We start from the raw sequence: 25,656 nt of genomic DNA on the forward strand, positions 1-25,656 counted from the left end.
AAAAAAAACAACAGTAGCTAATCATCAGTACAAAGTGAATAAGTGATTACAACGGAAGTTTTCACAAAAACCCTAAAAAAATCCCTCAAAATGAAAAAGCTGCAGCTAGGTGAACGCAGGAGTGTAATTGAACGTGGTCAACCACGCAAAAATGACAGGAAAAACCCTCCTCCAAAATATACGAAGCCTCGCAGCGAAAAAAAAAAAAAAGCCATAGCAATATATTGCTTTATCTATGAGTGCATGAGAGAGATGTATACAGGGCCTTGCTTCCTCCTTCAAAACCAAAAATCAAAAGAACAAGAACTTCGGTACAGACTACAGACTGATAACACATGACATGAGTTTATTCTCCTAATTATCTCCATCTTGTAAAGTAGAAGTCTAGGGCACAGGATTATTTTACAGGTCAAACCAACTTGAGCAAAGCTTGTCTTAGCTTTCTTACAAGCTCCTTCACTGTCATGCTGTACTCAACGTCCATCTGTAATTAAGAAAATACTAACTAGTTTTAGATCTTTACGTTAAGCATGTTAATTCCTTAATGAATTAATAACGAAATATCACATTTAGAGGAAAAATTTATATACCTGAGAAACGACAGTGATATCTAGAGTTGAATTGCCAAAGGGCAAGACGCTGCTATTAAGAATGGTGAGATTAAGCTTCTCTATTTCGCTTAGTATGTTTGCCAGACACCCTTTCTTTTTCTCACAGTGGATTCGTATGAGAACCTCTTTGTCTGAAACCCTAGCTTCGATTTCAGGAAGTGGTTGATCGGAGCAGCTGTCGAAGTTCTCATCGGATGAGGAGATATCATCATCCACAGAGTACTGAGTTCTCTTCACAAACACCACTGACTCCACGGTTTTCTTTGCCGCTTGTTCCTCTAGTATCTTCATACGTTCTTGCAGCTGTTTCACATATTTTATGGCATCTCCAAGCACTGAAGCCTTGTCCATCTAACAAATTTGTAAAAGGGTTGTCAATAAAATGTATGTTCAATCATAAACGCTATAATTTAGTACTACAGGAAATGGCCATACTATCAATGAATTAATGAAAATTATTGATGATCGATGTGTGTGTGTGTGTTTGATTCTTGCCTCAATTTGTGGTGATAATAACAAGTTGACATCTCAACAGGCATGTCTAATATGTTAATGTAGTCAGATATGTATACCCACTTAATAGATAAAGATCATTTGCCCTAATAAACTACGTATTGAATATGTAGATGGGTGATGAGTACCTTCTTTAGACCTGGTACTAGGGCTGATAGAGTGATGAACTGCTGGCTGAGCTTTTCTCGGCGCTTTCGCTCAGCCAGAACGTGATCTTGAGCATGTAAGGGACTTCTAGTGACAGTAGCAGCCCTCTTGATCCCTTGGCCATATGCACGGTTTGGTGAACAAGTTTGGGGGTCATAGGAATTACCTTGTGAAATCATAGTTGAAATTGAATTCAATTTTCCACCAGAACCCAGGACCTCATTCTTTGGCTTCACAGTAGTAGTGCAATCAAGAGAACCATATGCTGATGAGTTGGAGTTGTCAAAAGAAATTAGGTGTGAGGAGGCAGAAGAGGAAGCCCTTGGGACTGTAATTATGTGGTCATGAGTGGTAGTGCAAGAGTGGTTATTCTTGGGCTGTTTTGCTGGCCTTTGATCAACATCATTTTGATGAGGGGTGAAATCTGGGTAAGATGAGTAGCTCTCAGCAGAAAAAGACTGGAAATTTAGATCTTCAAGTGAGTAGTCCAGATGAGAATTCATTTCATATTGATTCAGGAAAGTGGGATCTTCCATTTCCTATAAATACCAAAACCAAAACACTTGTATGAAAATACGGAACAATTTTTTACACATCGAATAAGTTAACACAGAACTTGCTGATCGAATTTTTCTCTAATCAATGTCATTTCTTAATTAACTAGGTTCTGTTGATCGATGGTAATTAAGGCGATAAAAAAGCTGGCATAATTCATAGACTTACCAATTCAGATGCCCATTTTGCTGATGAGATCATCTCCATTAATATTTAAAACACCTGCTGTTCTTTCCTCACAGTAGATCTTGGTAGCACCTTTCGAACTAAACTGAACAAGACAGTAAAATCTAATTAGTTGTATACGAAGGCATGGAGGCTGCAATTAAAATGCATTTTTTATTGATGAATTACTATTTCTAACTTAAACATGCACAGATTCCATCAGATTCCATGTTCTCTTTCATTGAAACTGGAGAACGAAATAAAATCATTTTCAGAGAAGTGAAGCCAAGCACTGGAAAGTGTAGATCACACTTCATCAATGTTATATCATTCTCATGATCATATGTATGAAATTACAGACCAAAGAAAACAATTGAAGGTTAGAAAGATATGGATCAATTAAATAGGAAGAAGGTTAACTCGAATCCCAAAATTAATTAAAGAAATTAAATGAGTGGAAAAACAGTTTGTGAAACCTTTAAGTTCAGGAAAGCACTAAGGAATCAAATAAGCCCAGAAATTAAAGTACAGCCTTTCCGAGCAGTTCTTGCAACTTGGAAAAGAATTAGAAGAAGTGAGCTTACCTTAAGACTTGATATGAGATCAGAAGACTCAAGAGAGTTGTAAATGTTCTATTCCAATTCGCAGGGAAGAGGAGGAGTGCAGTGTTTTATAGGTGTTTGAACGCGGTCCACATTAAGTAAATGATTAAAAAGAAAGCAAGAATTGACAATATTGTACGTGTTCCAATTTTTACATATATTTATTATCAAGTTTAGTGGCACGTGTGAAACTACTGTGTGCTTTCTGATTAATGGTCACTGTTCATTTGGAGGCTCTCTTCTTGATCAGTTGGTCAACTTATGAGTACTCTTTTCTTGTTTTGAATTTGACCTATAAAAGGCATATATATAAATGTTATTATTTTGAGCATATGTGTTACTGTGTTAGTCTTTCGGTTCATAACTAAATAGAGGAAGATAATTTTGGATGGTATTAGACATAATCGCGCGCGTTGCATCATAATGCATGGTTGATGAGCTCATAAGCATTAGTGTTTAACTCGATTTTAACTCCAAAACTTATATAATATTCTAATGTATGTGAACACAAGTAATTAAAATTTTTAAAACTTGTTATTTTGTGTCAATTGGATAGAAGTATTTTGAAATCCAACCTTAGGTCAAAATTCTGTTAGCATGTAGAAATATTGTTCTTTTTTTTCTTAGGATGAAATTTAAGATCTCGAAGGAAGTGAAAGAAAAAAAATTATAAGAGAAAGGGGAGACATGAAAGCTAAAACTCTTTTTAACAAAATCAAAATGACAATTTTCATGCCTATAAGAGCAAGTTCACCCGTTGGGTCACTAGGTCAGGAAACTGTTCATTGTCACTGGACATATGTTTCCACCCGTTGGGTCAGTGTCACCAATCAGTTACTGTTCATTGAATATTTTATTAATGTAAATGAGAAATGTATGATGTAAATAAATAATATTGATGAACATTTTGGAAATGTAACCAAAGATATTTTTTTGGTTAGACATATTATATGTCAACTGACACTTTTTTTTTTAACACTCCACAGACACTTTTATCACATGTACACCATTGACAATTTTTTTGAAAAGAGAGAAGAAAAACCCACCGACAAGTTTGGACGAACCAGATCATTCGTACACTATTCAATCTGACGGTTCTTGTGAATATAATCTTATCTAAATTTTTGGATAAGATTACGAAGAAGGAAATGCTGACAGGTGTCCTTATCAAGTTATCATAATCTGTATGAAGAATATCAATAAATAGACCTCATCTTTGCACTTCATACACACACCATCTTAGCTTAACAAACTTTCACATTTTTCTTATCTCTAGACACATTTCCTCAATTTTCCTCATTTTAATGAATAGGTTGTGGGATAAAATTCGACATTATAGGGATAAAGATGATGAAGAGACGATGGCCACCAACGCCATTGTGATCGTAGCAGCTGCAGAAGAATCTGCAAACCAAACTCGAAGGCGCAGTTCTCATTTGAGTCGTGCACCAAACGAGGAGAGACTTAGAGAAGAAAAGGGCAAAAATTTGATGGCCGACTACTTTGTCGAACGTCCAGTGTTCAAAGATTGGGAATTCCGAACACGTTACAAGATGAGCCTCAATGTCTTCAAACGTATATCTATTGATTTTTGCCAGTATGATCGATACTTTATTCAAAAGTCAGATGCTACGAAGAAAGTCGGACTACTTCCGGAGCAAAAGATGACATCTTCCTTGTGAATGCTTGCTTACAGTGCTGGGGCAGATCAATGTGCTGAGTATTGTCAGATGATGAAATCCACCTCCATCGCAGCCCTTCAGCGATTTACAAGAGGAATTGTTAATCTGTACACAGCAGAATACCTCCACGCTCCTAATGTGGTCGACCTCAGACGACTTCTTGTCAAAGCTGAGAGGAGAGGTTTTCCAAGAATGATTGAGAACATTGACTGTATGCATTGACAATGGAAGAATTGCCCTTCTGGTTGAGCTGGAGAATATAGTGGTTGAAAACATATCCCCACTATCATCCTAGAAGTCAGTCGCATCGTACTACACCTAGATTTGGCACGCATTCTTTGGAATGTCCGGGGCATGCAACGACCTCAACGTTCTAGAAAAGACCCCGTTGTTTGACGAGCTTACCGCCGGTAGAGCACCTCAGATCCAATTCCAAGTGAATAACAGAATTCACAATTTAGGCTAATATTTCGCTGACGGTATTTATCCTCAATGGACGACTTTCTTGAAAACTGTTCGAAGTCCTACACGCCCCAAGGAAATCGAGTTTACAAAGGCTCAAGAGGCGTATAGGAAGGATGTGGAAAGATGTTTTGGTATATTACAGTCACGCTTTGGTATTGTTAGAGGAGCTGCTCGTGGGTGGGATAAAGAGGACCTTTGATACATCATGTTGACTTGTATTATATTACACAACATGATTGTCGAGGATGAACGACTTGAAGACAATGATGATGAGTTGGAGTTCGATGATGAAGAGGATATGAACGGATTCATGAATCGATACCAACAAATTAGATCTGAGTACACTCACTCGAACTTTCAGGAAGATCTCATTCAGCACTTTTGGGAAGTTAAAGGCAACATGCGTATCTAGATCTGCTATTTGAATAATTGGCTATTGTATGTTCGTGTGTTTTTCATTATGTTTGTGTGTTTTTCATTTAGTTTGTGTGTTTTTAATTATGTTTGTGTGCTTTTCATTTGTAAGTATATTATTGCTTGAAGACTTCCTTTCAATGTACCCACATATTCAAATAAATTTTCATTCCATGACTTTAATATTACATAAGTGAAAAGGCAAGCATTGGAATCATAACGATACAATTATTTAAAATATAAAACTCCCTAATTTTCCTTATCCTCATCTTCAATAGGAATCCAATTTGTGTTTAAGGGGTCATCTATATGGTTGGGATTGGTGGATTCACCCGAAGAGAAAGGTGGTGAAGGGACTCCACCAGTGAATGGTGGTTGTGGGAAGCCACCGGGGAATGGTGGTTGTGGGAAACCACCGGTGAAAGGAGGTTGCGGATAGTATCCACCGGTTAAAGGAGGTTGTGGAAAGCCACCGGGGAAAGGAGGTTGTGGATAATATCCACCAGTGAATGGTGGTTGTGGGAAGTTTGATCCACCGGTTGCATCTTCATCTTCTTTCTCCTCTATTTTTTTTTTTGGATTAAATACTTGTTACTCCTCAAACTTTTCCCTGAAAAACAGTTTAGTCCCTCGCCTTTGAAATTAAACTGGATAGTCCTTATTCTCTTTAATTCTCACACAACAGGTCCACGACAAGTCTAAAATGACTATTATACCCTCACTTCCTCTTTTTACTGTTTTTATCTTCTTCTTTTTAATTTTTCTCTCCTTTTTTTTTCCTTTTATTTTAATTTTATTCTCTCTCTCTCTCACTCCCCCAAGTTCGTATCGAACTGCGTTCATCTTCATCCACATCGACGGCGAACAACCTCTCCCTCCTCTGCTTCTTTCTCTTCTCTTTCCGCAGCAACGACCCCGCCCCATTCTCCGATGAGTTCATATCTCAAAATTAAAGTAACAAAGCAGCACGTTTCGAATCTCCTCTTCCTACCCGAGCTCGTTTCATTTCTCCAAGTCCAGAAATTCACCCACATCCTTCTTTACGATGTCGACCCGGACATTCACAAAGCCTTGGCCAAAACCAAGATCCGGGTCATCATCAACATACCCAATAACCAGCTCATCGCAATTGGGTCCTCCAACACCTTCGCTGCTTCCTGGGTAGATCGAATACTCTGGTAGCTTCACATTTACACACCAAGGTCAAGATTTTGACTCCGAATACAACCTCTATTATTCTTGACCCTTGTCTACCTTCTCAGGCATTCTTGAAATAAAGATTTGAGTGACATTGTGCTGCCTTTGCTTCAGTTCTTATCGAAAACTGGGTTTCCGTTGATGATGAATCTGTATTCTTACTATGTGTTTATGCAGAGCAAAGATGTGGCGCCTGTTTGTTGAGGAAGGAGAGGATTGACGACGAGAGGTCCGACGAATGAGGCAGCGGAGACTAGACCACCGGTCCATGGTTCAAGCCATTCCAGTTCGGTGGTGCGATTGGTGAATTCGAAAGGAGAACATGAATCGAACTGAGAGAGAGAGAGAGAGAGAGAGAGAGCCAAAGAAATAAAATAAAAAAAGGAAAAAAAGAGAGAAAAATTAAAAAAATAGAGAAAAATAATAAAAAGAGGAAGTGAGGGTATAATAGTGATTTTGGGCCTGTCGTGGACCTGTTGTGCGAGAATTAGAAGAATAAGGACTATCCAGTTTAATTTCAAAGGCGAGGGACTAAACTGTTTTTCAGGGAAAAGTTTGAGGAGTAACAAATATTTAATATTTTTTTTTTTTTTTTACTTTCTTTGCCAATATTTCTTTTTGGTTTGTCATCTTACTTGTGTCCATCTCCATAATTCGCTCTTCCCTCTCTTGAATTTTGAATGCCTTGTTTCGCATATCCATTTGCAAGCGTATATAATCTCGTTGTTGTTGGCCATAGAGATGTCAAGCATATTCCTCATCGCGTTTCTCCTTGGCCGACAACATTGATGTTTAGTTGATTGCTATAGTCTCCACAGCGGATGTTAGCGGATTGGAATCATTAGATGCCTTCTTTCCTTTCCGGATAGCTTCTTTGGCAACCTTATTTCCTTGAGGCCTCACCGAACAATTGGGAGTTATATCGGTATTTACCTCATCTGCATCTATATCCAAGTTGACATGAGAATCAGGAACGGATTGTTGGGTGTGCATCCGTTCACTTTCTCCCCTTGAGGTTCCTCCAGTCGAAGAGGTATGGCTTGGAATGTCACTAAATTGTTGAAAGCCTAACACAATCTCGTAACATTCTAAACTATTGAAATCACGTCTTTTTTGCCTTCCTTTCGATTTGGTCATCGCAGCTCTCCGCAAATCTTGTGCTTGACGTTGCTATGTTAATTTAAAAAAAAAAAATCTATTAGTACAAATATAAACGAGGTACAATGTAGCAACTAATTAAATTTGAATACATCACCTAGTAACTTTAAGTATAAGGTGAGTATAATGTATCAACTAATAATTTTAAGTATAAAATATGATTATCAACTACTAATTTGAAGTATAGTTATCAACTAAATTTTAATATATCAACTAGTATTTTAAAGTATAATTATCAACAAAATATATCAACTAATAATTTAAAGTAAAATGTATCAAGTAATTAAATTTTAATATAAACTAAAAGAACCATAAAAATTAATATTCGTGTTACACTACAAATTCATACCTCATCAATCATACCACTCTTGTACCAATTTTTCACTTGCCTTAACGAACAATGCCAAGCATAAAGTTCAATTTTCAAATTTTTCCACCTCCCTTGAAAAGCTTGCAATGATCGGACATATCAATTCCAATGTTCGGCATAGTGTTTGCTAACGTCTATCCATAGATCATCTTTTCTTCACTCTGTACCCTTAGCCGGATTTTGGCTAACATATTTCCAAGACTTTCACAATTGAATGTCTTCCATAGGCTGCCAATGTGTCCAGTCAATACTTGGATCTGCTACGGGTTGTACGCTCATATTGGAATAAAAAAATTTCGGAAGATGAAAGCTATGAGGAGGAGGAACAAAAAATTTTGAGGAAGTAAGAAAGATGATTTTTTTGGTGTGAGAGGTAAAATAGGAGGTGAGGTATTTATAGGAAATTTTGTATATAATTTTTTTCTTACCGTTGTGAATGTAACCGTTAATATTATTTTTTTTCACCTTCCTAAACCTGGTATATGTTCCTTAATTATAAACCATCCGATCCCTTTAACAATCAGAACCAACAGTCCAGATCTGTGTACTGTTGCCTTCAAATTTCAAAGCAGCCAACGACTACTTGCTACGTGAGCGACCCACTTGCCACTAGCTGACAAAATCTCACCTTCCACGCGCCTGCAGCCTTGTCTCCGCTACACGACAAGCGATTGCAGCTCACTCCTTGCTTACGGCGCGTCTCTCCTCTTCTCTTCTTTTTGGGCCATGGTGGAGGCCTGGGTCACGGGTTACTAGGTCACCATCTTGGCCAAACTGTTGTCCCGGGTCACTTACTATTCTCTTGCCCCAAGCCCGGTGGAAGGAACAATAGTGATATTTTAGTGACTTGGGTCACCATTTGACGTGGAGTCCGGGCATAAGGAAGCCCGGTGGACTTGCTCTAAAGGCAGCTAGATCAAAATTTTGCTTCAATATTGTAGTCATCACAAGACCCATGACCGCCCATGCTAAGACGGTGAGACTTAACTTTGTGGTTCATTACTTCATTGTCCTTTTCAATTTCTTCTTCAGAGCTTGCAGACGAAACTCACTAAAACAATCGTCATTCAATACTTCCTTACCCTTCTCGTATAGGGAGCAACAAAGTATATCTCAAATTCCACCCCACCATAGCAAAGCTTTCACTGGAAATTTGGGCGTTGATCGTTCCACAACTTGCTCATCTTCAACGATATCATGCCAAGATAATGACATGGCGGAATGATGAACAACTACATTAAACTCCAACTATCCAATATTATCTGGAGCCAAAAAAAAGCTGTAGGCACTGAACTCTACCAAACACATCAAACAAATATAAACTAGTTATTAGTTAGTGATCATTTTCTTTTACAAGTGTCTGAAAATATCCCTGAACAGTCAAAAGAAAAGAAAGAACAATGCACTCGGTGTAAATTACATTGCAAAAGTTTATTAAAAAAAAAAATTACATTTCAAAAGAATAATATTGAAGGATCGTGAGAAAATGTGAGGTATAATAGTTCTTTAATATAGTAAGAAACTAAGAATATATATACATGTATTAATGGTTTTATATCCAACTTGCGAACAGAGTTTATGGTTAAGGCTTGGCACACCCACAAGTTAAAGAGATTTGAAAACTGCTCTCAAACTAAAAATAATGGTAAATGTATATTAATAAATTTTTTTCACACATATCAATTGTCAAAGAGCATTCTTTTCCATATTTGTGATCGGAAAACAACAGTATATAAAAAACAAAAAATGCACATAACGTCTCACTTTTTCGGACAAGGTAGAAAGAAAATATAAAAATTGATTGATTAAAAACAATCAAAGTTGATTTTTTTATTTTTTATTTTTATTTTATTTTATTAATCTGTGCTTTATAATTCGCTGGAGTTATGAAATGTAATTTTATGTATGTATGAATTACCTTTTTGAAACACTATGGCTACCAAAAATAATAGTTCCTATGTACTTTTAATTTGCTTATTTGTCTTATTTGGGCATGAGATTTTCGTTCAAATCTAAGCTTATTTTGATTTTTCTCTACTTTAGGGAAAAATGAGCCTCTTTTGCTCCAACAGATTCTCTATAACTATCCCTATTTTAGAGAAAATGAGGAAAGAGAAAATCAAATTCTCTATATTTACAGCAATCTCTAAAATCTTAAGAAATAATATAGAGATTTTAGAGATTGCTGTAAAATAGGGAATCTGTTGGAGTTGGAGAAGAAAAAGATGCTAAAGCTTTGACTTTTGCTTCCTTATTATACAGAAATTATAGGGAAGCTGTTGAAGTTGCTCTAGAGTAGTTATATGGAATTCCAAGAGTTGAACAAAAATTGAATCCATGCATGTTCATGAATCATGAATATACGTATAAATGTTTCTTTCTTCTTTATCGATATATGAAACAAAAGTACTGCAAAACTCTAGGTCCTTACAAACCGCAGCCCGCAGGTAGTTCTGATCCAACAGACCAACAATAGCGCTTAATTGTCACAGCAGAAAGATAACCAATTCTGATCAAACTTGATGGATTGAGTCGGATATGATCGATGCTGTCATTAAAAAAAAAAAAAAAAAAAAATATATATATATATATATATATATATATATATATATAGATCGAGAACGTGTCATCGGAATGGCTGCATTTAAGCTCACGAACCCACGTTAAATTTATCATTTTAAAACCCTAATATTTACGCACATGAGAACTAAACAGAATTAAGAACTTCCATTTGAAGGTATACACACAGCTGAGCTAGGCTAGGGCATTTCGGCAGCTTTTAGCGGCGTGAAACTGGGTTCTAAATCCTATACACGTAGATATCCTCCTGCAGCAGTCTTCCTCGATTTTGATGACAACCAATCACATCAGGCTCACGTAATTAGAGTAATTAGGGCACAATCAATTAGCACAACAAAAAGTTGGTAAATAAATACAAGTGCGCAATAATTAATTAAAACAAACAAGGTAAGTTCGGGTTTATATACAATGGTGGTCTCCCTGATCAATACAATAGGCAATGGTGGGGAAAAACAACTAGATATTCAAGGTGCAAGAGATCTGTATTCAAAGATACATCAGATTTAATATTTAAAACTCAGGAAATCTGATTAAATAAATAAGCATCGATTTGATCTTGCGCTATGTATTATCTATCTATCTAATCTTCTTGTATATTTCATTAATTAAAGAGCATGATATGTATTATTAACCTACTTATCGATTTAGGCAATCAATGACTTCATGCATGTGGGTTTCTTCGTTGATTCCAATTTATTCTGGCATCATGGCTGTATTTAACAAACGATTGAGGCGAATACTTGAAGCAAACCATGCACGTCTAAGCCTTAATCAAGCCTCAGAAAACAAAACAACATATGGGATTTATAGCATACTATATTTTTTTAACCATGTTATTCCAATAATCACACGGGAGTTTAGTCATTCCACAGGTACTCTATGGATCATGAGCTTGAGACGGTTGCTTTTGCGTTTTCCTTCAAGTGCGGTCAGTAAAAAACAAAGAATTCTTCTCAAAATTCAACAGTTTACCCATGCGTGAGTTCATTCTTGTTAGGTCTATTTACAAATTCTGTTATCTTACTTAGAATGAAATCTTAGCGGTCATTCAGGAAGTGTGCTATTGTGGGAATTAACCTTATAGACATTGAGGAGAGCTAAATAAAAAATCCAATGTAAGCATAGAAATTGAGGAGACTTAATATTTTGATGAAATAGAGAATTATGCAAGAATTTACCTCTTCACTTCCTTGATACATAAAGGAGTGAGATTCCTGTTTCTTACTCGACAAGATCGAACTACTCAAACCTCGATGTAGTAGAAATGACTCTCCAATCGAAAAATAGTATATATTAAATTAACCTCGTCTCTTGCATTTTCGTACTTCTTTGTTTTGGTTAAGCATGCATCAACTAACACTAGCACGTGTAAGTCTTTAGGGCAAGGACGAACCAATTTCACTAGCTAAAAAGATTGCTCGGCTATATGGAACCAATTTTAGGCGTCAAGCCGTCAACCTGTGCAAGAGATCGAAGAATATCATGAAACTATTAAAAAGAAGGGTTCCTTTTAAGCCTACAATTGAAACTATAAACCTTTTAACTTACATGCTTGTTTAATTCCAAGTAAATTTTTTGATGTAGAAAAACACAAGTCAAGTTTTTTTTTTTTTTTTTCCAAAAAGGCCTATGGCTTAGTTTGAGATTGCTGTGACTCTGCAGCTACTGCTGTATTGTGAAAATAATCAGCTGTGAATTAAAACAGTTACGTGTTTGGTAAATAATATTTTTAAAAATGTTGTCTGTACATAAAACAACTGCAGAGCGTGTTTTGATCAACAGCAGCTTCTAAAAACAACCTCTGGGCTGCTTATAAAATCTGTTGTCAGTGACCTATAACTTTCATTTAAAGCTGCTTTTTATTTACTTACCAAACATAATAAAATCTAAAATGTTAAACAAAAGCTGATTTTTTTTAAAAGCGAAGCAATTCCAAACGGGGCCTAAATTCATTTTCATTACAATGGATTATGCAATTTTAGCTCGTTATTATAGAATTACTCAAGGCGTTACCTTTTGCATAGAAGAAATGAATGTTACTTCCAGAGACCCACCACTCGTCACTCAATTTAATTGGTGTAGTTTGCTGTATGATTGTAATTCATTCTTAGCTAGGGAATACGTACATATACAATAATAGCCACATTTCTTGTGTGTTAAACTGACGCAGCAAATTACAGCTATCTTTACTTGGTTCTCTTTCTTCATTCGTTTACCTTCACTTTATGTAGCACTGTTGTCTTCCTTTGTCAGCTGGCTCTAGCAGTTGAAAACCAGCAATTGACTAATTGAAGGATTACGAAGATTTAATTGCTATATATGCTTCTTTATGGCTCAATGATCACACTTTTGCCTATACTTTAATCAACCTTGTCCCTGTAAATGGCTAAAAGCTGCAACATATTCTAATTCAATAATACGCAGCAGCACTAAAGACAAAACTGTTAGTTTTTTGATAATCTAGCAATTTTGTCTTCAGTAATCCAAGTCAGAAATGATGATGAAAAGGAATATAGTTTACGGAAGGAGATGGACTAAGAACAATTTATAAACTTAGATCTATCCAAATCTATATATATATATATATATATATATATATATATATATTTAGATTTATTTTGGCTGAAAATTTGCAGAGACGATCTATACACTAGTACCTAAAAATTGAACGGTCGAGATGTGGATATGCGACTGAAAAGTGACCCAAAACTCGAACTTCACACGTAAATCTTCAAAGCGGAGCTCCGCTCTGGATAGGATCTGTATGTATGTATATATATATATATATATATATATATATATATAGTTTTAGATTTGAAAATCTTAAAAGGCTTCCAGATGTGTATTTGTCTAAGAACTGGTCATGGAAAAAGCCGGCTTCAGTCACATGATAAACGTGTTATCATTAATTAACTCAAGTTTAAGCTGTTAATCGGGATCGATCGATCCATCCACCACCTAATCACAATAATTTGTGATAACTTTACTAATTATGATTACCCTATAGTCCTATACGTGATCACTTTAACATTACCCTATATATATGCATGTGTATATATTATATATAACTTCTTCTACTTTGTTGCATTCATCTGTCATCCAGTGAAGTTGAGGTTTTGATTGATCAACTTGATTTGATTAAATTTTCATGTTTTGACATGATAAGTTCTAACTTTGAAATACATGCATGGTTAATGATATATTAAAAAGAAGAAGGCTAGGGTTGGTAAAATTATTGGGAGGTCCAGTCCTGATGACTTTTAAGTAGCTTGAGGAAATGAATTGAAGAAGCTTCTTGCATTCGGCGTCAAGTAGAAAACGAATGCAAAAACAAAGAGCAAAAGAAATGCTTATATAGCTAGAAATGTCTGTGTAAGTCAAGTTTAGAATTGTTTTCTCTCATATATAAACACTCTTTTCTTTTGTCTCCAAATTAATAAGGTACATATATCTAAAGTCTTCAACTTCCTTCATTTTCAGCAAAGCTTTTCTTCGATTGTTAATGATCATAGTGTGTATCACGACCAATCAGTCTGTTTCATAGGAAAAGGTAAACACCAGCTTCATATACATACAAATATACACGTACATCTATAAATTTATATATAGACACACACACAGGCCTTGGAGATGTGAAACCAAATATATGTCAACACTAAGTGGATCTGATTGATTAATAATGAGTTTTTTTTAATTGCTTCAACGCTGGTTTGTTTTCTCCACATGGGTTTTTTCAGCATGAATATATTTCGTGCAAACTGATTTAAAATATTACATTAGTTTAACTTCTAGGCTTCCCTTTTTCTCGACCTAGCTCTGCTAGGGTTTGGGGCGGTGGCGTCTCCTTTGAGATCGGTCTTTCCTGTATCTACTCCACTTCAATGGAGTCATTCACAGGCTTTGGTCCGTCTCTTGCCATTCTTCCTGCCTTCTGCTATGGGGTGGTTTGCCGGGATTCTGGCCGATTGAGGGTCGGAGACTTGGGGACGAAGGTTCTGAGTTCTGGCCTTGAAGGAGTGCAAGGCCAATCATGGTCTTCAGCGGTCGCTCACGGTGGTGTTTTGGCTGATGGTGACGATGGCTGGTCTTCATGTTCGACTGTTGGGGGTTTATGGGTTCATGGTGATTCTGGCCTCTGGTCTTGTTTGTGCAGGTTGATTCATACTCTCTCTTCAACTTCTCCAAGTCGATGGTGGGCTGGGGATCAGGGATCAAGCCGGCGGTGGTGGTAGACTAGCCATCAGGGATCACGATGGCGGATCTGCAGAAGGTTCCGGATCCGGATCTGGGATCCGGGTGGAGATTGGGCTTGGTATATGGCCCACTATCTTTGGTGGGCTGCATATCAGTTGCTAGATTGGTTTGGGACTCTTGTTTATTGGTATTGGATTCGAGACCCAAGCTTATGGTACCTGTTCGTGAAAGATCGTCTGCCAACATGGCCATGTTCTGACACCCTTGGCCGACTTCGATCTTTAGGTGGGAGAGTGCCTTCATTCCGGCGCCAAGTTGATTTTTGTCAAATTGTGCGTTGGAGTTCGATGGGTAGTCAAACCACCGACTACTCAATTCACTACACGGCTGCAATCCGTAGTGTAAAATCAGCGTTGCGTTTCGACGCTGCTGCTCTTGCATTTTTAATTCTTTGTATTTCAGATGCAATTTTTGCATCTTTTCCTTTCGCATTGTTTATTTTCTTTTTTATGCCTATTGGCATAGTATCGTTGTAACCTTTCAATTTCAATAAAGGGCTGACCTCATTTTACTCAAAAAAAAAAAAAAAAACTTCTAGGCTTCCTATTAAGGAAGTTGAACGTTGATGGGACAACAGCTCTAGCCAGTGACGGTGCAGTGATTACAAAGCATGATGATTTCTTATGGAAGCAGTAAGTTACTAATTGAATGAACAAGATACAGATACATGTGATAAGGATATCATCAATTAGTTCTAATAAACTTCTTGAGTTTGGTCATGAATCAGCTAGCAGTGGAATCGTACGTAGAGATTTCTTTTCGACCTCTTCTAATGGTCGAGTTAGAGCGTACGTCCGCAAACGGCTAACATGGTAAAATCAGACATGAGTCTTATTTAGCATATCGAACCTGCAAAAATAACATTTCCATTGTGGTTATGACAACACCAGCATGCAGAAGCCTTCCAGCAACATTAACTCTAATCCATCATATTTAGTTCGACTTAACACACTCACAGGGACCTGATTTCGATTCAAACAGTACATATCCAGATATCCTCGGGTCCATTAAAACCGAAAAAGAGACAAAATAGTGTACTAATTAATTTCTAAATTGTGAATGTCCAAGATCAGCGTGCAGCTTAGTTCTTAATTAGTTTATTCATTGTTCTCTGGGATATATTGCTATTTAATTAGTGTCCCTCAACAACTAGTCAGAATCCCATTTTACCTGAAATTAAAGCTTTTGTCAAGGAGGAAATAGGAATGACCGGAAGTCATTAGACCGGTTGGATGTGCTTGTTTGTGTAGAGGGAAGAGAAGAGGCCAGAATAGAAATATATTGGAATAAAATCAATAATGGGGTGTAGTGTTTCTTAGGAATCAAGGTGTAAATAGTCGCACTTTTTCTTTTTCTTTTTTTCTTAACCAATGATCGAGTTGCCGACTGTTAAATTTTGAGCTAGACAAGGTCAACCAAACCGAGCACATGGTATGAGGTGTATGCATGTTCCTGTAAATGGACTATCTTACTAGAGTTAAAAAGCTCTCATATTTCATAAACAAGGCTTTCCCTCTTTTGCTACATTTAGTGAGAAAAATATTATAACACCTATGAGATATAAGATCGAAGTCAATAACAATGGAACCAATTAAAGTTGAAGAGGAGCTTACATTATCCAACTCCCTGCAGGTTGTGTAGATGATGTCATGAACCATATAAGGTTGAACCTCAACATATTACCGAGGGTCATTTTACAATCCAAAGGAAACATGCCTCATAATGAAACGCACCAAATTACAGAAATATGGACTGCTAAACAAACTTGACACATTTAGTTGAATTTTAAGCGCGGTTTATTGCCTGGGCTTACCGGGTATATTGCGCCTGACGGTTTCATGGTTTTGCTGTTGTTGGATTTGGCTTCGGATTAGAATATATCTATGTTTGGGTTAGTGCACTCTTTGAGCCCAAATTTGGCTGAAAAGCTTCTTTCTAGAGGCGTTGTGGGAAGTATGAGGTCTTGAGTTTACCTTTGAACAAAAAAAAAAAAAAAAAAACTACTTTTCAAGACCATCTACTTCCCATCTATGACCAGTAGTAGAAGGTAATATTACTATTGTAGTTGCTTTTATTCTAATGAGAGTGAATTATTAACCACGTCAAGTGGTTCAGTGGATGCATTGGGTCCGAGAAAATTCAAGATGTGGAACCCCCATGTCCTCCGTTCGAACGCTGAGTTGGTTTTATGTTATTTACTGAATTATAAACGTGGCTAGTAGAGGGGCTGCAATGTCCTATTGACCGTCCGCAGGGCCGGCCCTGAGGGCTGCTGCCTGAGGCAGCCGCCTCAGGCCACCACTCTCCGACGGGCCTCCACCAAGTTTTTTTTTTTGTTTTTTAATTTTACATATATTCAGTGTATAATTATATAATCTTCTTTTGCGTATATACTATGATATGGCCACGCCACTGCAGCGGCAACATAGTTTTGTTGTTGCTTGTAGCACCAAGGTTCGAAGCACAGAGACCTCTTTTTTGTCTTTTTTTTTTCTTAATTAGTTTAAAAAAGTGCAATTGTCTTTTTCTTAATTAGTTTCTTTGCAAATTGTTCCTTCTTTTTCCAGCTTCTATGGAAAGAATATTTTGAAATTGAATACTAATGTATTTGCCCTTTGTTTTTCATTGGTTTCTTTTGTAAAGAATATATTATATTATGTTCTTTTTTATTTTTTCAACTTCTAAGAGAAAAATTATTTTGGAATTGAACACCTGTTTTTTTTTTTTTCATTACTATTCATGTAGGGGTTTAATTTATATATATAAAAAAAATTGTTCGATTATATGATTTTTTTATGTGAGGCCACATTTTAATTATTTGCCTCAGGCCTTCAAAATGTTAGGACCCGCCCTGACCGTCCGATTTGGGCCTAGGATGCCTTTAGGATACCACGAACAATATGAGAGGAGGGTGTTTAAAAAAAAAAATGAGAGTGAATTATTATATGTAGTCTCTCTTATTATGAATACAATTGACATTACTTTTGTTTATAAAAATAGTACTGGTTTCTGGAGTAAAGTTTTAATGTCAAGGAAAAAAATCGAATGCTCGTTCAAGCGTCGGAAGTATTTGTTGTGCACATCTGGTCATTAAAATGTGCGAAAACTTTGGTTAGTCTTGTCCAAATTTTTTCTACCATGTGGAATAGTTATCGACCGCAAATTGAGGTTCTGGTTCTATTAACCTTTGATTGACAATTAAGGAGCGAAATATGCAGTGATCTATTGCATAATAGATTAATAGGGAAATGAAATTCTGAAGATTGCCTTAAAAAAGAAAAAGCAGCTTAAATTGAAGGAAGAATTAATACAGGAGCCTGACTGATAAGTACACACTGATCAGGCCAACAACATAAAAAAGTGTCGAACCAACCTCTAAAAATGCTGTAATTTGTTTCTCCCCCAAGAAGAAATTAGATCATGTTTTGGATTCCTTTACAAAGCCAGAAAAGATAAGAGGAAAGAGGTATTCATTACCAAAATGAAAAATCAAACCTCATAAAAAAGAAGCAAACAAATCTTCCGGCCCTGGGGTTCCTTAATTGTCACAGCTGGTGGGTAAGTCAACGCGGCGGCAGAAAGTGCACCACGCAAAAATAAGTACAAAAACCCTCCAGCAAATACATGTAGAAACCGCCTCATGGCAAAAACAAGCTTTGGCAATGGACCCAAATGGTGGATATTGGTCTGAAAAATGGAGGGAGAGATTCACAGGCATACTAGACTTGTCTCCAGAGGTCCAAAAAAAGAGAAACTGCAGCTAATTTGAGAACTAATGATTGATTGCAAGCTATCGGATCATGTACAGGTTGACGATATAGAATCCTCGATCAGAATATATGAACATGCCCCATGGCATGTTACATGAACTTCAATAGAGCCACTCTCAAGCTTTTGGCAAGATCCGTCACCGTCATGTTGCATTCATCATCCATCTGCAAGAAAATGGTAAACGTAAGTTTTACTAAACCACTGATTGAGGATATTAGTTAATGGTCATGGCCAGACTGGCTAAAATAGTACAAGTGAAATTACGTACCTGAGCAATAATGGTTATGTCTAGAGTGGACTTTCCAAATGGCAAGACACTGCTATTAACCACAGATAGTTGAAGCTTTTCTATTTCGCTTAGAATTTTCACCACATATCCTTTCTGGTTCTCGCAGTGAATTCGAATCAATACATCCTTCTCTGAAACTCTTGCTTCAATTTGCGGGAGCGATTCATCAGAGCTGCGACCATCAAAGTTCTCATCGCATGAAGAAGTGTCATCATCAGAAGAGACCAGCTGAGACTTCTTCACAAACACCACGGATTCCACGGTTCTCTTCTTGGTTTGTTCCTCAAGAACTTTGACACTTTCTTGGAGCTGTTTCACATACTTGATTGCATCTCCAAGAACAGAAGCTTTGTCCATCTAAAGCCAAAGAAGGAAAAAGTAGTGTTAGGTTGGATCCAGCATGATCATTTCATTTTAAGAATTAATATAAACAATTGTTGTCTGTATTCTAAGAGCTTAAGTTTTGAGACCAATCCCTGCAATTTTATCCATGCATCCAGGTGATCAATATAGAATATAAAATAATTAGCTAGTACCTTTTTTAGTCCAGGAACAATGGCAGAAAGAGCAATGAATCTCTGACTGAGCTTTTCTCTTCTCTTCCTCTCAGCCATTATGTGGTCTTGAGCATGAGAAGGAGTTCTAGTCATTGAGTAAGGCCTCTTATTAGTCCCATAGCTTTGGTTCTCAAACTGCATACATATTTCGGATGGTGCCTCATCCTTTGGCCTCAGGGTAGTGTCAAAACCATTAGAGAACTGTTGATGAGGCTTGGAAGGTGGTGAAGAATTCAAATTCGTGTTCTCGAAAGAAAGAATGTGGGAGGAAGAGGACTTGCAAGAAGGCTTTGGTGAAACATGTTCTGTAATGGCAGAGTTCCAGCTGTTGGTCTTGACCAGTTTGGCTGGTCTCTCAAAGCTCGTCTGAGAATTAGTCTCATTGATAGATGAACCACCACTTAATGTGGTGGTGGGGGATTTTTGGGTAGTCAAAGTTGGGTAAGAGGAATAACTCTCATTGGAGAAAGATTGTTTGAAATTTTCTCCAAGGGCAGTTGCTATGTCCTGTGCTGTAAACCCTTCATGAATGAAGTTGTAATCATCCATTCCCTGAAAAATTGTATTACACAGAAATAAACTATAAGAAAGAGTGAACAATTTAATTGCTATGAATAACTATTGCACCATATGTTGAAAAAATTACCAAATCCGAAAACCATTTTGCTGATGATACGTCCATTATATGAATAAAGATTATGGAACAAAGGATCCTGAAAAACAAGAACTAATGTCAGAATACCAGTACTAACGAAAACTGAACAGGAGAAACAAAATCAGATTTTAACACCAAAATCTAATGAAACAAGAGAGAAATAGAAGCCTACCCTCTTTTCCTTCAGTTTCACAAACTGCTCTACTATTTTTCAAGTTGGCCTAAATGAGCTTCTCCATCTGCAGTTTTTATAGTAGTTTAAGCATCCATTATTGGTTTTCTAATTATTAACCCGGGTGAAAATTTTACTTGTTTATTCTGAGAATCATTATTCAAAAGATGAGTAGGGTTAGCTTGTCTGTCACATTACATAGTCGTTGACGTGAGGTGAAATCATATGGGCAGCATAAAAAAATCGACAACTTGATCTGTGAAGAGATACCAGATCTACAGGAATGATAAAACAAACATTATATTGTCTATCCCCATAACTTTGCCAACCAAATTCTAAATAAAAATTTAAGTTCTATCACTTGAATAATTTACTCTTGCCCATGAATTTCTATGAATTTTCTGACCAAGAAAAACAGTGATAATTATAATGATTACATGCTGATGAATAATGATGGGTCGATATCTTATCATTTTGTTTTTTTTTTTTATTTACTGGATTTCTTTCTTCTGATTGGGTTTTGTAGACCAGGGGCTGTTGGATTGCTGTCTGTTTCTTTTTGTTCTGGCCTTAATTTGTCCTTTTTTTTTTGAAAGGAAATTTATCCATTTTACTCCAAAGAAAAAACAAAAAAAAAATTTCTTGACGGCAGAAGAATTTCCAACCACCAAAACAAGTATTAAAACAATGAGAATTGTTTGACAAGATTAATTATGGTTCAATGATAGAGAAAGGCCATCAAGTGAAAAGTAAGGACTTACAAGTTGAATCTACTTTCATGTACTTATATTCTGTGATCGTTCGCTAAGTTACTTGGTTTGCTTTGAGTTGTAATGATGTACTTGTGGAAGATGAGGGTAGCTTTACCTCATCTGCAATGGAATTCTTCATGTCCTCCTTTAATTATTAGATGAAATTGCTTCTGCTATTAAAATAAAAGAAAATATTGAAACTCGCATGATGTGAGATTTTAGCCTTAGCTCTTCTTCTCTCTTTGATTGTGTAGCCTTAAATTTTGATAAAGAGAGAATGCTTGAGATATAAGTTCAATATTGCAGATTTGACAAACATGCCAGTTCAGAACTCATTTCCAAAGAAATGTTATATGGTCAAATGGATATTACAAAGATTGATTCTTCACCAAGTGATGGCAAAAAGATTCTAAAAAAATCAGTCTCCGGTCTAGCTAAATTATTGGCAAAACCCTATTGAGCTGTGATCGATAGCTTCAGAATTCAATCCTGAAGAATGCAACAGTGTGCATAGCATTCTTCTGCACTTATTCAAAAATTATTTTCTTACCTATGCATGGGATTTGGTTAAGAACTAATCCACGGATTAATGTACTGTGCTAAAGTCATGTGCTGTAAAGCTGCATTATGCCTGCTATAATATATGGTTTATACCTTTTCCCCACATGTTATCTCTAGATCTAACTACTAATTCCAACTCTCTAAAGATGAGCAACCCGTGAAGAACCGGTTCACTAAATTTTTACCAGAGACTGGAACTATGAAGGCCATAGTGTATATTAGTTACTGAAATGGAATTTTTTTTACAGAAGGCTAGTTTGAACTCCAAAAACTTAAGCTATAGAGAAAGGATCAGCAATGCATATCAGAGTTATAAACAAATACTAAATGAAGTGATCATCTTCACAAAAAAAAAAAATGGAGTTTTAAGTATATGCTAATATATATATTCTCTCTATTTGTCATATTTATAATTTTAGCTAATGCAATATTAATAAAAATGATCTTGTCCATGATCTTTGGACTCATTTTAAATGTGCTACCATAGTACCATCCCCTTATCTGATGGTCAGACAACCCCCGAATAACGACAAAGGAAGGTCTTCAGTCATCGGTATCAACCAGCAAAGCAGTACTCACCCAAAAGGAAAAAAAAAAAAATACGGCAGGTTAGTGAAAACAAGGGTTTTTGGTGACAATTAAAGATGAAAATTTGTTGCTCAATTGTAACATGTGCAGGTAATATGCAATTACGAATGGTGTTCTTTATTCAGGTTGATACAAAAGTTTCCCATTCCAATGACCACGTCATTGAAATTAAGAACATGATCGGTGTATTCATCTGAATAATCAAGTGTTAATCAAGATTGATTATTCAGATCCGTATCTTTGGTTTAAGAATAAATTAGAAAGTTGGTAATGGCTTTGATTCCCCACGAATGGGGCACCGAGGTTTAGGTTGTTTTAAGCCGATGTTGAAGAATTCCCAGGACAATCTGGCAAATCCCATAAAGAAATTTAGGCGGCATCGAAGCAAGCAAGTACTAATTTGTCTTTATCCGGTGAGTAGAGAGCAATGTGTTTTTTAAGTTTAAGTTTAATTTGGTAAGTAATTTGTCATGTGCTGGTCAGCTGGTGGAGGTTTTACTTGGGTATCTACCCACAATTCCACATCAAGACTAGGTTGAGTAGCTAGAGGGCATCCCTATCCATCTCCAGATAAATTCTCCGATGCAGGACTTTCAGTTCAGGATGTGAGAGAGAGAATATATTCTCTCCTATCTTCCTACGTTCGGGTTTCTTTATAACGATCAAATTTACTGTTCAAGAGGTCGAGTTGAGCACCACTCATCTAACATCTACGCAACTGATTTTTTCTGTTTCACACTTTCACTCATTATTTTGTTTTGCACTACAAAATTTGCATTACTTGTGAATTCAACAAATAGTAGGAGTGACGAGTAAATAAGAAAAATTTGGAACCCTCAATTTTTCTCAAGGAGAATGTCAGCTACATTCAAAAACAGCATAAAGAGGCCAAGGCATAGGCTAAGAACCTGATTTTCTTCAGTACACTGATCTATGCGTACAAATGCACATCATCTTGTTAACATCAAATCCTAAAGAGCATATAAGTCTTTTTTTTTTTTTTTTTGGTGAATAAAAGAGCATATAAGTCAGACCTTCAGACCATTGAGGATGATGGGGAAACTGTAGGAGAGAACAATTCAAAAGCCTGGACTAAGCATGAGTTTCATACCACACGTCTTCTACTTGAGCGACCCACCAGACCGGTCTGTCTACACCTTGAGGATCTTTCAGATTCTGAACACCATGGACATCTACTATTCTGTCAAACTTTGATACACAAACTCAACCACAAATAAATAAAAATAGTGCACAACCTATTTGACCACATTGTTATGACAGAAATAAAAATAGCACACACCTATTTTACCATACATCAAGGCGGTTATGGGTTATGGAACATTTAAGCTTCATAGCTCCTAGTCCACCACACAGCACCACACGTATTCATATGCAAAAAACACAAAAGAAGTTCAAAAAATGGCTTAATAATTAGGTGGATCAAAGTTTAAACTGATATTTAAGAAGCCTTGTTCTAAAATACAATAACGTAGTTACTCAACGAAGTTAGAAGGTAAGAAACATGTAGCAATGGCCTTCGCATAGAACACACCGTTCTGTGTTATACAACAATTTGTCTTTCTCCTCAAGTCTAATCTTCATGCCAAGGATGCCCTGCAACTTGCAATCATTTATAGCACACTGAAAATGAATCAGTTCTCCTGAGTCCAGATCTTCACGGTCTTATCATTCCCAAGTGCACCAGATGCAATTATGTTCTTTTCAGGGTGACATGAAACTGATATAACAGTATCAGTGTGACCTTCCAATTTCTGAACTATTTTCCTGCTTTGCAATTCCCACAAGTATAAACAATGATCTTCAGAACCGCTTACAATGTATTTCCCATTTGTCACAGAAAAGGTGGAAGAAATGCAGAATTTTGAACTCTTGTGGCCTGTGTAAGTCTTTAGACATTTGCCAGTTTGAAAGTTCCAAAGCCTCTGCAGACACATCACAGAAATCCCAAATGAGCCATATGACATAACAATGAAAACAAACCATGTACCCCGTAACTTACTGTCAACTAAGCAAATAACTTTAACACAAAATGGCAAACAGTTTTGTTCTCTCTTTTCTATTATCAAAATTGAATGGGGCGGAGAAAATTAGGTAACAGAACTTGGAGAATGGGATAAACCAGAAAGACCTTTTCAGAATGCTTTTATTTCTTATGTCATAACTCACAACAAGTCTTGATCTATGATCCCTTTCTCAGATGTCTTTCTTGTCTCTCATTTCCCCCCTCTCTAAAAGTAATAATAAACGAAAGCCCACATAAGTGTTTCAATTGTGACATCTTCCCCTGTTCTCTTGTACTCGTAAACAGCATCGTAATGAAAAGATAATTCCATTTATTTTTCTTCAAATTGTGGGCATAGAAAATATCAAACTATCAAAACAATTATTGCTAAGAGCTGGACTGGACTGGACTTGAAGAACAAATTGAAACTAGGTAACACATGACGACGAGACTGAACATAAAAAGATATAGAATAGGGTTTACCAGAGTATTATCCAAAGTGCCAACAAGAATGAACTTGCCATTAGGGGAGAACTTGACAAACGAAACCGGGGGATTCTCATCGTCAATCAAAGTCTTGGTGCAATGCCCGGTGGAAGCATCCCAGGTCCTACACAGCCCATCGTAGCTACTCGAAACGATAATCGAGCCGTCCCGATTGAAATCAACGGCCGTGACCGGATCGGAGTGAGCCGGCAACACCTTGAGGCACTTTCCGGTCTTGACATCCCAAATACGCACCGTTTCGTCGAACGAGCCGGAGACGATCATGTTGGACTGGGGATTGAAGTTGGCGCAGAAGACGTAGTTGGTGTGCCCGCGGAGGGTTTTTATGAGGTCGCCGGTTTCCACGTCCCAGAGCCGGAGGGTTTTGTCGTCGGAGGCGGACACCATGAACCGGGAGTCGGCGGAGAAGGCGAGGTCCGAGACGCCCTGGTCGTGGCCCTCGAAGGTCTGGGCGGGGGTGATGGTCGGAGCTGGGGAGTCGGAGGAGGAGGAGAGGGAGTAGGTGCGGATGGTTTTGTCGGCGGAGGAGGAGCCGAGGAGGCGGCCGTCGGAGGAGAATTTGACGCCGGAGATGGCGCTCTTGTGGCCGGTTAGGGTTTCGAACAGGGTGTAGGGCTTGTAATCCGATGGCTCCGTCGACATTGCCTCCATAGTGCTTCGATTTTTCGCACACTATTTTTTGGGGTCGAAGGTTTTTTAAGGTTTTCTTTTGGATAATGAGCAGGTTGAGATTTTTGGTTTCTAATTATTTATTTATTTTCTCTATTCTGTAGCAGACCCTTTTTTTTATTTATTAAAAAATTAAACCCAAAATTTTAGCGGGGAAACGAAGTAGAATCAAAATGTTAATGGCGGGAAAGAAGAAAAAAATTTAAGCCCTTGGGGTTAGCTGAAATGACTAGAGGGAATTGAAAAATTGGTTAAAGTTAGGCTAGGTCAGGATTCGGTTCCCTCTAATGTAACCAAAACAAGGGAAATAACTTAGGATTCGTAGCTTTAGTGATCTTGTAAAAGAAAAGGTGTGAAACGTTTCCGATTTGAATGTTTTGGGAATCAATACTGTTCTTT

The 25,656-nt window shown here is 37.0% G+C and overlaps 3 protein-coding genes across 8 annotated transcripts; all 3 read right to left on the bottom strand.

Annotated features, from left to right (window-relative positions):
* Nucleotides 1-2,688, bottom strand: LOC133727491 (transcription factor bHLH18-like). Of its 2 annotated transcripts, none has more exons than XM_062155080.1 (5): nucleotides 2,576-2,688; nucleotides 1,995-2,097; nucleotides 1,253-1,810; nucleotides 591-962; nucleotides 1-484 (listed from the first exon to the last, which is right to left on the bottom strand). In XM_062155080.1, the coding sequence occupies exons 2-5, from the start codon at nucleotides 2,031-2,033 to the stop codon at nucleotides 410-412; spliced, it is 1,044 nt and encodes a 347-aa protein (XP_062011064.1). In that variant the 5' UTR covers nucleotides 2,034-2,097; nucleotides 2,576-2,688; the 3' UTR covers nucleotides 1-409. The 2 variants fall into 2 exon arrangements, with proteins under 2 accessions (XP_062011064.1, XP_062011065.1); XM_062155081.1 differs by having other exon boundaries at nucleotides 1,995-2,092; nucleotides 2,576-2,634.
* A 15,299-nt stretch (nucleotides 2,689-17,987) lies between these two features.
* On the bottom strand, nucleotides 17,988-20,233 carry LOC133727493 (transcription factor bHLH18-like). Its single transcript, XM_062155082.1, has 5 exons — nucleotides 20,158-20,233; nucleotides 19,977-20,043; nucleotides 19,310-19,882; nucleotides 18,753-19,130; nucleotides 17,988-18,648 (listed from the first exon to the last, which is right to left on the bottom strand). Exons 2-5 carry the CDS (start codon nucleotides 20,010-20,012, stop codon nucleotides 18,574-18,576), a joined length of 1,062 nt encoding a protein of 353 aa, XP_062011066.1. The 5' UTR covers nucleotides 20,013-20,043; nucleotides 20,158-20,233; the 3' UTR covers nucleotides 17,988-18,573.
* Nucleotides 20,234-22,898: 2,665 nt separating this feature from the next.
* On the bottom strand, nucleotides 22,899-25,305 carry LOC133722568 (COMPASS-like H3K4 histone methylase component WDR5A). Of its 5 annotated transcripts, none has more exons than XR_009852858.1 (3): nucleotides 24,565-25,305; nucleotides 23,359-24,001; nucleotides 22,899-23,234 (listed from the first exon to the last, which is right to left on the bottom strand). XR_009852858.1 is itself a non-coding variant. In XM_062149453.1 (2 exons), exons 1-2 carry the CDS (start codon nucleotides 25,237-25,239, stop codon nucleotides 23,711-23,713), a joined length of 966 nt encoding a protein of 321 aa, XP_062005437.1. In that variant the 5' UTR covers nucleotides 25,240-25,305; the 3' UTR covers nucleotides 22,899-23,710. The 5 variants fall into 5 exon arrangements, 1 of the variants encoding a protein (XP_062005437.1); XR_009852859.1 differs by having other exon boundaries at nucleotides 22,899-23,251; XR_009852857.1 differs by having other exon boundaries at nucleotides 22,899-23,259.
* Between the last annotated feature and the right edge of the window lie 351 nt (nucleotides 25,306-25,656).

The sequence above is a fragment of the Rosa rugosa genome, chromosome 1, assembly GCF_958449725.1.
Source record: "Rosa rugosa chromosome 1, drRosRugo1.1, whole genome shotgun sequence".
NCBI lineage: Eukaryota > Viridiplantae > Streptophyta > Magnoliopsida > Rosales > Rosaceae > Rosa > Rosa rugosa.